The 14,349-nt window shown below is 33.9% G+C and overlaps 1 protein-coding gene across 1 annotated transcript in view; it reads left to right on the top strand.

Annotated features, from left to right (window-relative positions):
* HFM1 (helicase for meiosis 1) overlaps positions 1-14,349 on the top strand; it is a 39,397-nt gene that overhangs the window by 16,421 nt on the left and 8,627 nt on the right. The window contains exons 16-28 of the mRNA XM_075759900.1: positions 1,241-1,335; positions 2,167-2,300; positions 3,208-3,255; positions 6,111-6,191; positions 6,794-6,885; positions 7,593-7,699; positions 7,785-7,832; positions 8,036-8,133; positions 8,220-8,351; positions 11,173-11,258; positions 12,226-12,309; positions 13,348-13,505; positions 14,225-14,328. Of these exons, the coding sequence (XP_075616015.1) occupies positions 1,241-1,335; positions 2,167-2,300; positions 3,208-3,255; positions 6,111-6,191; positions 6,794-6,885; positions 7,593-7,699; positions 7,785-7,832; positions 8,036-8,133; positions 8,220-8,351; positions 11,173-11,258; positions 12,226-12,309; positions 13,348-13,505; positions 14,225-14,328 (1,267 nt within the window). The remainder of the gene's footprint in view (positions 1-1,240; positions 1,336-2,166; positions 2,301-3,207; positions 3,256-6,110; positions 6,192-6,793; positions 6,886-7,592; positions 7,700-7,784; positions 7,833-8,035; positions 8,134-8,219; positions 8,352-11,172; positions 11,259-12,225; positions 12,310-13,347; positions 13,506-14,224; positions 14,329-14,349) is intronic.

Here is a 14,349-nt window from a genome sequence, read left to right as displayed (position 1 = left end):
TTCACCTTGCTGTGGAAAAAGATCTAAAGATTACATTTGGGTTACATAATGAATGAGGATTAGAGAAAAATAACTTAGACATAGCATGATAAAAATTTTGGAATATTGAACAGTATAGAGAGCAATGTGCTTTTGTTGTCGTAACATCAGAACAAGGAAACATCTAACTAACTTAGGAGTAGAGTGGAGGGGAAGGGTCAGAAACACTGCCTTCAAAAAGCTATAATTCATTTTGTTTGCACAAGAGGTTGCTCATGCCAAGAATGCTATGTTTTAGAAAGGGTTTAGACATTGCTTTGGCTGTAAAAAGGAAGGGGGGTTAGGATTTAAAAATGGTTATTTTAATTATGCCTCTTTAAAGTCTCCAAATCATTTCTGTTAAATCTTACACTTTTAAGTCTTTTAATTTTTAGAAATACCGATAAAGCCTAATACGGTAGATAGCTTACCCCACATCTGTCTCCAGAGGCTGCTTGTATTAGCCACTGTGGTATGTTGTGTACATGACAGTATTTTATCTGGACCTAAGATCTAAACTAGTATGGAAATTCCAATATTCCTAACTTTCTTAACTGATTGGGGTTTTTTTGGTAGAGATTGTAATTCAGTAAGATTTTTAGAGTTGTGACTCAGAGTCCTAAACTAGTTTAATTTACAGAGTCATACGCTAGTCTGATCTAAAAAATGCAAGCCAGGAAACGTCTTGTGCAAAAAACAATAAATCAGTCTAACAGTACTTTTTCCATTACAAAACAAAATAATTTAAGTGAGGTGGCTTGAGAGTAGATGATGAAGATTATAAAAAATTACAAGAAAAGGCTTGACTGTTCATTCAAGACTTTCTAATGTTTGGGGATTACTAATGAGAATTTGTTTCAGTAAATTATTTTCTATGGTTGTGGTTAGGAATTCCTTCCTTAGCTGTGGACCTTGTAAGGAGGTCAATAACAGTTCACGTTGGTGGTGTTTCTCTACATGTCTCTGCTATATGTACATTAGCACATATAGGCTGGTGCACTGCCCTGCTTGCCAACAATGGCTGGAATCCTGAGTCCTGCTTGCTACCCAGTGAGTTAGAACTTGACTTTAAGTTAGAGAGGCCTTGGCATTCAACAGGCATTTCAACAAGGATTTTAAAGAATCTGTTTTGATGGTTTCAACAGATACATGATGCATATTCAACTGGAATTTTCTTGCTAAGAGCTGGAGAGCAGATTTTGTTTGTGGTTTTATTTTACAGTTTGACACTACGGCTACAGCAGTTATTATGACTCGTTGGAGTACAAGGGCAAAGTATATACAGATGTTAAATGGTGCTGATATAATAGAGAGCAGGTAACTGAGTATTTTTTTATAAGACTATCTAGATGGTAGCAATGTTTCATAGTTTCTACAGAATGTGTTTTTTCAGGTGGGTTTTGGAGTGGTTTTTTGGTCTATTTAGAAGAAATTTAAGAAAAAATTAGGGAAATTCAAATCAAGGTGTTAACAGCCAATGTTTTATCAGCTCAAAAAATGTTTAGAACATCTTCAAAAAAAAAAAAAGTTGTAGATTCCTGCTGGAAGACTGAAGAAACTGAAATAGTACATGCTGCAAAGACAAAAAGCAATTGAACCTAGATCGTGCCTCTGATTTTTTAGATTATAAAGTCTGGAAAATATCAGACTACAGAATTCACTTGTTGTGAACTGAATATCAAGAGAAATATGTAGGAAAGTTAAGACATTAAAGAGTAAACAAGGAAATTTTGCTCATGTAATTATGTTAAGGTTTAATTTTTTCAAATATATTAAAAATATCAACACTGTACTGTAACTTTTAAATACATGTGGCTTTGTTTTCTAAATAATCGTGAAACTTCACAATTGAAGAGGTCAAGAGTTGACAGAGGGGTATTTTTTGTTTTTGCTTGCTGGACATGAAGCCATAATAAACAAAATACATTGTTGATTATTTACATATTCTTATATTCTTTACTGTTTTCTATTGATTTCACTGATCAAAGTGAACAGTTGACAGTAAAAAAAAAAACAAAACCAAAATTGTTGTGGTTTTGGGGGAGGGGGTTGGTTTGGGTTTTTTCCCAAAAAATAGTTTTAGCACTTTTTGTATAACTAATTGTTAAATGTACGTACTTAATTTTATTTTTTATTATTTTTTTATAGCTTGCACAGACATCTTGTTGAACACTTAAATGCAGAAATAGTGCTACATACTGTCACAGATGTCACTGTAGCTTTGGAATGGATACGATCAACATTCTTGTACATTAGAGCCTTAAAAAATCCAACTCATTATGGTTTGTTTGGGGTTTTTTAATTGATCTAAACTATGACATTACAATGTGTTACATTCATATTAGTTGTTTCTTTTGATCTCTTACAGACTATTTCATAAACAAGATGTGTAGTATGGCCTGTGACATTTTTAGGACCAACGGTTTCAGTTGCTTTAATATAAGTAATAGGAGTTTCAGTATGGTATAGCATTTAAAAACTATGAAGAAGCCGCTTACAGCTTCATAATGATCTGTTACTTTTGTTCTTTACACACTGGACCATGTACTGATGCAGGATCAAGCCATAATGTACTTTTCAGCACTGAATATGTAATATGCTGATAAGTAAAAAAATTGTATAATATTTCATAGTTTTTTCTAAAACAAAATTTCAGTAATCTTAATGCTGATATCTTCAATTTGTTTTGTCCAGAACAGCCACTCAGTCCCCAGCCCTGACCATACCGTTGTTCCTGGCCACTTGCTATACACCTGATTACGAAGTCATTGGGCACTTGCTGGAGACAATTTTATTTTTTTTAGGATTTATAGATGGGACTGGAGAATAGTACATCTAGTACTTCAACAGATGTTACAATTTAGGTGGCTTTCCTGTATTCTAAAATAGGAAAACTCTACATGTGAAGTTGCTCGCTGACATTTCTGCAACTTTTAGGACTCTGATATTTTATGTAGGGGAATACCTGCAGCTTTTACCTTTGCATGTCTGTTCTAATAGCCACTTACTGATACTTGGATATTTACACTATGTAAGGCTTTTGATTTGTTCCCACTTATTTACAAATTTTTTACTTTGGGATATTTGTCTGGCTCCCAAAAATCAGTAAATCCGTTTTGATGGGTGATGATATTGAGGAGGAAGTATATCATTGTATAAGGTTAAAAAGCCTTTTGTCTTTTCATGAAGGTTTTTCATCTGGATTGGATAAAATTGGAATTGAAGCAAAATTACAAGGTAGGTAGCTTTTTTCAGTAAAATGTTACATTTTAGGGCAGGTTCATGCATGTTTATTATATATGTCTGTTAATTTCAATAGATCCATTCACAGAACAAATGTAATGTACTATGTTGTGCTATTGATTTTATTTAATTATTAATAGTTTTGAAGCAGTATCAGTACATTTTGACTGGCGGAAAAGTTTTTCTTGTGTAGACAGAAAAAATTCAATGCCTTTACCTACCTCATCTCCATATACTTATTGTCATTCTTCCTAATTTTCCTTTGATTGATCTCATTTGCTTTCATTAATATCTCTTCTATACTTTCAGAAAAGCCCTTTTCAGAAATTGTCATCTTCCCTTCATCATAAATTTAGACTTGAAAATAAAGGATGTAAAATGTAAACATCTTCACCTTGTTCAGAAACAGTTTAAAATTGCATTATTATAGCACATTAGGCAGCAATAATAAAGAGCAGGTGGAGGGAGAGAACACAATTTTTTAATGATGAATATTTTTGCATTGGTCATTCAAAAATGGATAAATGATGTGGAAAAGAAATTTTAGAGAACTCTAGTATGTGGCAGATCTTGTCCAGTGATGGACTCAGGGAATTGGAGGATAGGAACAAATCTTAAATTCTGTATTTTTGTACAGGTATGTCACAGTACTTGTACAGGTTTGCTATTCAGACATCTGGACCAGTATGAGCTAAGAATTCCATTCTCAGACCATGACATTTTGCATTGGAGATGTATTCTCCAATTCTAGTGTATTGTTTGTTTGTTACCTGAAATTTGGCCCTTATGTATTGAATTACTTATTTTGCTTAGGGGTGTCAACGGAAGACCTGCAGTCTTTCCAAGATTTCTGTGCATTAAACATTCCATACAATATCAGTCATCTCTCGGATGTATGGATTCAGTAGATCCTCTTAAGAGTTATTTTGTTATTTTAATTCCAAATTTAGTTTTAAAAATTGCATATGAGTAGCAAATGCATAATACAATAGGAAATAACTAAGAGAATACAAATACTTAATTAAGAAATTGCACTTGGTCTTCAAGTGAGCAGTAATGTGAGAATGAGGCATCCAACTTTACAACTTTATAGATTAAAAATAAATAAATAAATTAGCAGCACCATGTCTTTCCTGTAATACTGTAAAAATTACCAGAAGACTACTTTTAAGAGGCTTTTTTTTTTTTTTTTTTTTGCTAAGACTTGAATAAAGCCCAATTACTGGTTTAGGGTTTTTGGTTTGTTTGTTGGGTGGGTTTTTTTTTGGGGGGGTGTTGGGGTTTTTTAAATATTATTTTTTAGTTATTTACAATTCCATCAGAAAACATACAGCTGACTAAATAGTTTGGGAATCAGTGCCTCTCATCTTTAGATATGGAATTGGCATACAACTCATTTATTTATTTTACTGTCAGTTTTCTAGTAGATCCAAAATAAATATACTAATAAAAGACTACTTGCTAAGATTGTAAATGGAGGTCTACAAATCTACAAATGTGGTTTTTCTCTCTTCAGTGAAAGTCCTCGTGTCCACCATTATTACGTATATTTGTATAATAGACCTTCTGGAGCTTAAGTATCTGGAGGAGGGCTTGGTACATGAAAACATAGACTGATACATGCCCTGAAATTTGTAGACCCAATACTTGGACTCCACTTACACATTTATTAAATTTTACATGATTGTACAGAAAAATTTATGATTGATGTTGGGCTCGGTGGAACTATGCTGAGGCTGTTTATTGCATAAGGGTTTCAGGACCCATCTGCAGGAATACACTTAGTATATACACTATTACTTGAAGTCTCCAAATATGAGAGACATTGACTCTGATTTGCAGATAGGAAAAAAAGGAGTATTTATCAGTAAGAAAAGTTACCTAGTTCATATGCTCGTTCAGTTGTTTTCTACCTTTTCCTGTCTTTTAGATCGGGACATTTCTATTTTTAGCATGTAGATTGCAAGGAACGGAGGGAATGTTACTACCTAAATAAGTCTTTATGGGAGAAAGCATGGTTTGAAATCATCTCTACAGATAGTGCTAGGGTAGATGACTTCACTTACAAATGCTTTTTAGGTGTGGATTATATTTCCTTGAAGTGTTCTGATGTAAAAAGCAACCTCTTTTTAAAGTTCTTGCAGAAACTAGCTCCTTTTACCTGTACACATGAAATATTTTGTAGTAATGTATATAGTTAGTTACGTTTTCATACATTTCATATGCAATGTGAATGATTTCTGGTTGCTATGGGAACTATCACTTTGAGTGCTTTCCCAACTTACTTTTAAATTCTGAACATTATATTAATGTAATTTTTGCCTTTTCATTACCTTGGTTTTGAAAGAGAGAAAACCAAAACCCTTTGGTCATCCTCATGCAGATATCTGACTAAATAGGTTTAGTGAAGTAAATGCAAATGCATCTGATACAGTATGAAAATTTCTGATCAAGAATTCCTAAATACCTGTGGATATTTGAAATTTCAACCATTTAAGTATTAACACTGTAGTGGAAATCTTTTGTATAAATACTGTGGGCTCTCCAGTCCATCATTCAGAATTGAATATGGCAGCCTACATTCCGTGCATCTAGTTTCTTTTACTTTGCTACTTTTGCTTTACTGAAAAAGACTTGGGTTGTCCTGTATCAAATATCTTTGAGTGAGCTTTTGCCAGGCAGAAGTTAACCACCAACTTTAGTAGAAGTAGGATCATAATCTAAAACCTTGAGTTCAGTGGAATTACTTGGATATACATTCATTGCAGTTTGATGATGTTTGTGGTTAGTACAAAGGTAAGTTTTTCCTGCACGTACTAAAAATAAATGTATTTTCAAATTGTTGACAGAACTGTGTTTGAAGAACTTAAATGATTTATCATCTTTTGATTTGATCAGGATGGATGAAGCAAATAATTTCAAACCAACAGGTAACACTTTTTTTTAGATAAACTAATTTTCAGAAGTGATGTTGAGATAGTAGTGAACTGCATTAATAGGAGTACACAAATGTAGTAGAGACTAGAATCTGAGAGATTGTTTGACTAGAATATATGAGCAAGTTTCTTTAACAAATCATGGAAGTTCATTCTCTTAACGTTGATCCATGAATAGATAGATCTTCTCTTGTTGTTGCTGGAAATATTGTTGCAGATTAGGAGAAAATTACAGAATATTATCACACAATAATTGGATATGATGCAGTGCAATGAAGGACAGTTTTTATCTGCTCTTCTCTATAAGCCTGTGATAGAGCTGGTTGGCTTCTCAGCAACCACAGTTCACAGTCTGGTATATTAGGATGAATCCATCTCCATTGGAGAAAACTCTAACTGGCACGTGTTTCTTTCTGCCACTCTGTGATGGGGGCAGTAATACCATCAGACGGCTGGGGGCAATAACATACTGAGTCAGTGCTGATAAATCTCAGAGAGCCATGTAATAAAATTAATCTGATTTTGTGATTTTATGAAAAATACACTAAAAAAATGCTTGGCATATTTATTTGTTAAGGTATATTCTTCTTTTACAGAGACTGGAAGATTAATGGCGTGGTATTATATTGCATTTGATACAGTGAAACAATTTTTCACAATTAAGGGAACAGAGACTTTAAATGAATTGGTAATTTAACTTTTTAAAGAAAATTTACATAATTCAACAGAATCAAAGATAAGAAGCAGAAGGTTTTATTTCTTTTAAAGAGCTCAGACTTTGTTTATATAAAATATAAAGTTTTAGAGAATACATGTAACTAAACTCCATATTGAGTATTTTTGAGGCTTTGTACTCTGAGATCTTTTGATTTCCAACTCTTTCTCCCCTCCCTAACCTTGCTTATGAAGATACAAAGTTGCTGAAGCTGTTCTGTTTATGTAATAAACATGGTATTGTTTTGCAGTTTAGTAGTTCTTTCTTATGTCAAAAACTAGCTGCATGGAGAGCAGATTTTACTTTTAAAGGAATGTTATTGTCTTTGTTTCAAGTAATTTTCCTCTCTCAGATAACAGGTTGTTATTTCTGCTGTTAAGTCACAAAAGACATTTTGTATTCAAGCATGTACTATGGTAGAACAGATTGGGTATGAAAAAATTGAATGCCTGTTATCCTATGGCTATCTTTGTTACTAAAGTATAAAGAAAGTAAAGTGAAATACATAACAGATAGCAAAACCTATTTATATTTGCCTTGTACATCAAGGTGTTAGCAGTGTGGCTGATTTTGGATAATTTCAAGTGGAACAGTAATCTAAAACCTGAAAGGAAAAAAAAGTTGAAGAAGTGGTAGAAAAAATGGCAAAGAAAAACAATTAAAAAGTTACATTGTTGCAGATTACAATGATCTCCAACTGCACAGAATTTCTAGATGTCAAGTTAAGAACAAATGAAAAGAAAATCCTGAACACTTTGAATAAAGACAAGGATAAAATAACTATCAGGTATAAAAAATAAATACATTGAAAAAGTATCTTTTTAGCAATAAATAAAATGAATAGCAGGACATATGTATATTTTCATGCATAGGTTTCCAATGGAGGGGAAGATAAAAACAAGAGAAATGAAAATAAACTGGTAAATATTACATTGTGTTGTTACTTTTTATTGAAAAGCTGTCACTTTATGTCTGTTGAAGTTCATGCTAAAATTTGTATCGCTTTACAGAGGACCAGATCTTGCACTTCATTATTTCTATTCTGAATTTTCTTTTGTGGTAGAAACTTTTATGTTGTTATACTTTGCTTACAGTATGGCTTATATATCTTTTTTTTTTCCAGTCTTATTCAGGCTCAGCTAGGATGCATTCCAATTCAAGACTTTACTTTGACACAAGATACTGGCAGAATATTTAGAAATGGCTTAAGAGTTACTAGATGTATGGTAAAATTTAATCCTTTTTTGGTACATATAATAAAAAGCTACATTTTATGTCATTAATACAAGTCAATCTTATTTTTACAGGGTTATCTGACTTTCTGGCGTCATGTAAGAACAACTTTTCTGCTTTATTAAACTCTTTGATTTTAGCAAAGTGTTTCAGATGCAAACTTTGGGAAAACTCACTTCATGTGTCTAAACAATTGGAAAAAATTGGTAGGTACTAGTCAGAAATGATAAAGGTGTAATCTGATCAAAAGAGAATCAAAACTCAAAATTAGCCTGCTAATTTCTGGGGTGTCTGCTTACATAATTAAATGAGTCTCCTAATTACTCATTTGCCACAGTTGAGTACCACAGTTGTCAGGATAGTCTGTTAATCATAAAAGCAAAAATAATCTGTTTAGTAATTTTCTTCAAGCTTTCAAAGTATTTCAGAGTTGTTCTTTTTTTCTTAATGTTCATCTCTGTATCTTGGGCATATTCCATGTTTGTGTGATTGCACATCTCTGACTGGGCTGTGCCTTCCTTTCCAAACAGCTGTCACTGTAGGTCCTGTTACTCATATGCCTGAAAGCCCTTTAATTTGCATTGACATGAATAGGAATCATGAAATAGAAAAAAAACTACTCTGCATGAGATTGATCTGCATGATCAATACCCCCAAGACCTTCTCCTTGAGGCTGCTTTCAATCCATTCCTCGCCCAGTCTATCGTTGTGCTTGGGATTGCGCTGACCCACGTGCAGGACCTTGCACGTGGCCTTGTTGAACTTCATGCAGTTTGCATGGGCCCACCTCTCCAGCCTGTCAAGGTCCCTCTGGATGGCATCCCTTCCCTCCAGCGTGTTGACCACACCATACAGCTTGGTGTCGTCGGCAAACTTGCTGAGGGTGCACTCGATCCCGCTGTCCCTGTTGCCAACAAAGATGTTGAACAGTGCTGGTCCCAGTACCAACCCCTGAGGAATGCAAAAATTTCAAAATTTGAAAAGGAGTTCAGAAATCTTGGAGTCCTCTGCAAGGGAGAGGGCTTGTTAGCTTGTGCACAGTACAGTATGATGGGAACCCCTTTCTGCTACTTCTGGATCTGTGCCAATGTGCACACAGTCATCTGAGGAGTCTGCCTCATGTTCAGCAGTTCTAGGGGGTAGGATGAATGGAATAAACATGGCACTTGCAGTGCAGGCAAATCCTTTCCTGTACACTATATTCAATAGAATAAAGTCAGTTTTAGTTTTTTAATAATAGAAGTCCTATATATACACATCTCTGTCCTGCTTTCCTTTTCTTTTGGTATTTTTTCCTATGCTGTCATTGCTTTTGCAGCATATGTTACAAAGAATTGCTAACTTTCAAAGTTTCATTTGTTCTGCTCACAGGTTTCTTTTGAACCGTCTGCTGACAGTTCACTCTCTTCCTGAATGAGGTATTGAATTGATTCCTGTATTGCAATTTCTGATTCTTGACCTCTGTCATGACTTTGTGAAGCTAAGTGAATTGTTTGAGCTTACAGAAATTTACTGATATCATGTAACATATTCTGAAATCCCTAATTTTTAAACTCTTATGTTATTTTTTGAATCCTAAAGAAGCCTTAGTAATCAGTATTTCCTTTGTAAGAGTGACTGTTCTTTAACTGACATTTGGCCTTACTGAGATTGAGGATTCAGTAGAATTCTTACTGTATTTCTAACACTATCTCAGTTGGTTACTCTTGTCCAATAATGATGCTCCTTCTTGTTGCTGTGTGATATGCTTGATTTCTGTTTGCTTGTTCTGCCAGATAGGATAACGATCAGTTGCCATACAGGATTTTACCACCTTTACTACTTGTTCAATTTGATTTCCACCTCCATTTTTTTTCTTGCTCAGAAATAGATAAAGAGAAAAGGTCTTATTTATAGCTCGTATTTTCTTTACTGGTGGAAACCCTTCCACCATTTTAGGAGTTATGACAAAAGAACTAGTCTTCAGCTTCACTTAAAAAGAAACAAGGCAACAGCTCCAACTGAAATAGCTGCAGAAGCAATAAGTGAGAGTCTTCAGTCTTCAGACTGTTTGCAGAGCTTCTGCAAAGGACAGGGGAGATGGTAGAAGATGCTTTCCCTAAGTCATACCCAAAAGGTGTTTAAATATACACAAAAGGATGGAAGGTCTTCTGTTTCTCTAAATCATTAAATTATTGAGTTGAAATGAGTCTTTTCCTATAACATTACTGTAACATCTTTCAAGAAGCAACCTAAGTGTCCCTTGAGAGGGTTTCCCACTTAATTTTCAGATCTTTTACTGTTTCTACAGAATTACATATGAAGAATCCACATACTCATTCTAAGTCTTTGGTACTATCTTTTGTCTAAAATTATTGCAGTTATTGTAGTAAGCTGTAGATCCAGGTAAGGGAAATGCCTTTTAATATGCTATGATGACTCTGGATCTCACTGGAAGTCTGAAAGAACTGGGAATCGCAACAAAGAGGAGTAAGATTGTATGTGGAGTTCTCTGCCAGTCTACTTTTGTGGCAGATATACCATGGGAAGATTTCTTTCTAAAACTGCAGTCTCCTAGAAGATTTTAATAAATATTTGTTTTGACTGAATTTCATTATTCTCAGAAACATTGAGATTCTTATGACTTTAACATAGTAAAATAATTCCTTGAACAGGGAAAAAATTGAGACACAGAAAGCTGTGTGATGTGCTTTTTTCATCATATAATGCAGAACATGTTTCTTGACTCTTGTAGAAAGTGATCTAAAATCTGTTTTACTCTGGAAAATGTAACTAAATTTATCAGTATTGAAATATTGAGTGTTTTCATGTTTGATTTTTCTTGTTACTAATGGATAAATGAAATTAAATAATACTAAAATATTTAATCAACTGAAAAGAAATTTAGTGATTTGCTGGGCAAAAAGGTGGGACAAACATACTATAAAATGATTTCTGGTTTGGTTTTACTTGCTATAATGCAGTTGTTGAGAATAATTTGAGATTAGTGATTGTCATTTAACAGCATAAAACTTGAATTTTTCACAGGTGTATCACTGTCAAATGCAATGGTAAATGCTGGGCTGACATCATTTAAAAAAATAGAAGACACAAATGCAAGGGAGCTTGAATTGGTAATTTATTATTTTGTACGCAGATAAATATGATAAGGAAAACATTGAGTATTAATATTGTTACCAGTAAAAGTGGTATGGTTAATATATATCTGCTATATGATTGTCAGCAAAATTGAGTGTTCTAAGTGGTTTATTCATTTATACTAGTGAATTAAAAAAATATATGTGGCTACTACTATTTTTCCTTGAAAATGTGTATGATGCTTTGTTCTAGCAAATTTAATGTGGATGATTTCACTGATTTGGCTGGTTTTGGAAAGCAGTTGCTTAAATGTGTAGTATTTCATCATCAACGTGATTTGAAACAAAAGGACAATATGCATTTCCCTTTTAGGAGTATTAACAAAAATATAAAAGGGGATACGTATTTACAGTTTCTCTTAAAGTATGTTAATGATGAGAATCCTGAATTTCCGTTATTGCTAGTTTTAGTTATAGATAGTCATAGAATAAAATTCTTCTGAGTCCTCTATAAAGCACTTCTTATTTTAGGGGAGTTAGATTCTACCCCAGGACAAGTTCTTTGGCTCTTGGCTTCTTTTCTGAGGAAACTGGTTTTCCAGTGTTCTGGAAGGTATAATGGATTTCTAAAGGAAATTTTTCTGTTTTGGTTTTAGGAATTTGATTTCTCTTTTCTGCCCCCTTTTGCAGTTTTCCTGTCTTTTGTTTTGACTAAAGCTAGGGCAACATAGAAGAGTCATCTCATATAAAACCTAGTCAGGTTTTGAGGTCATTGGCTAGTTCGTTGGCTGTTACCTGAACAGAAGTGGTAGCAACGTGAGAAAGTATTGGAATTGTTTTCTGGTTTGTTGCTATTCTGGGCATCAATGACAGTAGAGAACCAGGAGTGATAACGGCTTTTGTTGATAGTATAATTACTCTGGCGACTTTGATTCCTTGGATTTACATTTCTGTTGCCATCTCTGATCAGCTGAACGTATCAGAAATGAAATTATCTTTGCAGATTTTAAACAGACATCCTCCTTTTGGAAACCAGATAAAAGAATCTGTTTTGCACCTTCCAAAATACGAACTTGATATTGAGCAGGTAAATGCTTTTGTATTTATTTTATGGTTTTATGCTGATATTATTAAATGAAAGAGCAAATACTGACTTGAAATTTTGAGCCTTTGCTGATAGAAGATTACACAGTATTGTGGCCTCCTTCCACCTTAGCAGTATAATCAAACTCTTGAACATCAACGGAGACCCTTGGAATAGACATTCCCTATAATACCTTGGCCCCTTTCTCTCTCTCTCTCTCTCATTAATAGCATTTTATGTTACAGATGCAAACCAGTATATTCCATATTCTAGCATTATATGTGAGTCTGAGAGGAGAGGTCTCTTCTATTTTGAATATGAACAAACCCTAGAGACAGAAAAACATCCATATAAAACTTAGTGAGGAAGTATTAACTCATGTTTATTTTCTATGTCACACTTAGGAATATAGAGAAACAGTAAATTATTCCATTAATCTAGCTGGTGCCCTTTCAAAGGAAGGGTGCAATTCCAGAGCTTTGAGGCTCTGATATGCATTTTGTCTTCAAACAGGTCACATAGCCACTCTACCTTTCTGAAATGCAAAATGTGAAAAATAGCCTTAAAGTGTCTTGTGAAGTTGGTACAAATGAAGACACCTTTGAAGTTAAAAATTCAATAAATGTGTGTTACAACGATCAATTCTATTTTAGTTTTTCATTAGACATAATACCAGATGAGTATCTCTAAATTTATTCTCAGAAGAAAGATTTAGCAATTATAAATATCTTATAGAGGAATGTGGGATGCCAAAATATACCTAGTTTTCTTCTTGCATCTTTCTCTTTGCATTGAACAGAGGATTTTCCAAGGGCTCAGTGTAGGCTGTCTGTTATTCTCAGTACTTAATAAATTTTAGCATATTTAGCTATGGGCAAGTTAGTACTGTCTCTGGACAACAAATAAAAATTGTACTACAAATCGAAATTGCTTGAATTGAGCTTTTGTGCTTGTATCAACAGTTAAAAATTTATGGAAGGGCATATATTTTGCTTTGCATATTTTAGCAGTTATGTCGTCTTCTATATCATTTTTCCCTAGCTTCCAAAATACAGTGATACATTGGCTGAAATCTTAGTAACCATCAAATTAACAAACTATGAGCAGCTACAGACAAAGAGAACAGCGACAGACTTTCACTATGTTACACTGGTCATAGGAGATGCTGACAACCAAGTCATTTTTAATCAGAAAATTATGTATGTATGATCAGGGTTTTTTGCCTCATGTCTCTTAAAGGTGTTGGCTTTTAATTCTTTCTGTGACTTGCAGTTTTTGCAGTCCTTTCTACTGATGCCAAATGGTACAAAATTATTCTTTATGCTACAGCATTTTCTAGTCACTGTTGTCGTTTAAAATGCTGCACAAGATTCAAAAACCCCAAAAACATGCCACTGTGCTTGTCAGTACAGAGTATGTGTAAATATCTGTACAACTCTGCTGTCATATTATGGAAATCATAATAATTTCCACATAAATATATGTAAGTTAAATACCTATTAAAAGTATACATTCTCCAGTTGTTACTTACTCTTATTAGCTATATTTCTTTAATTATATCAGATTGTCAAAATTGTTTTTCACTCAGAGATGGAATTAAATCCTGCAGTTGGCTAAGATATGTTGGAATGGGAAAAGAGAAATGGGAAGAGAAATAAAATCTTTTCCAACTGCATGGCTTTCATGTGAGTTCTGGCCGAAGTCTGGCACTTTTGGCAGAACTGAAACTGATCTGCAGGATCCTGGCCCTCTTATGGCCATAAACCATATATTATTGGAAGGTTATTCTTAAGCCACTTACCAAGCAAAATCCAAGAACTAAGACCAAATAAAGGCTCTTTCACTTGGTTACAGATGCATCATATACACTCTAGTTTTCATTGTCCGTGTCTAACAAACCTTTACTGATACATTACAGGGATTCTGCGTTGCTGAAAACTGGAAACTGGACAAAGAAAATTGAAGTGAAAAGAGCTCTTAAATCAGAGGACATTAGTATAAATCTAATTAGTTCTGATTATGGTAGGTTGATAGGTATGCTTT

Source organism: Balearica regulorum, chromosome 8, assembly GCF_011004875.1.
Source record: "Balearica regulorum gibbericeps isolate bBalReg1 chromosome 8, bBalReg1.pri, whole genome shotgun sequence".
Lineage (NCBI taxonomy): Eukaryota > Metazoa > Chordata > Aves > Gruiformes > Gruidae > Balearica > Balearica regulorum.
This window is presented reverse-complemented; position numbering and strand designations above follow the sequence as displayed.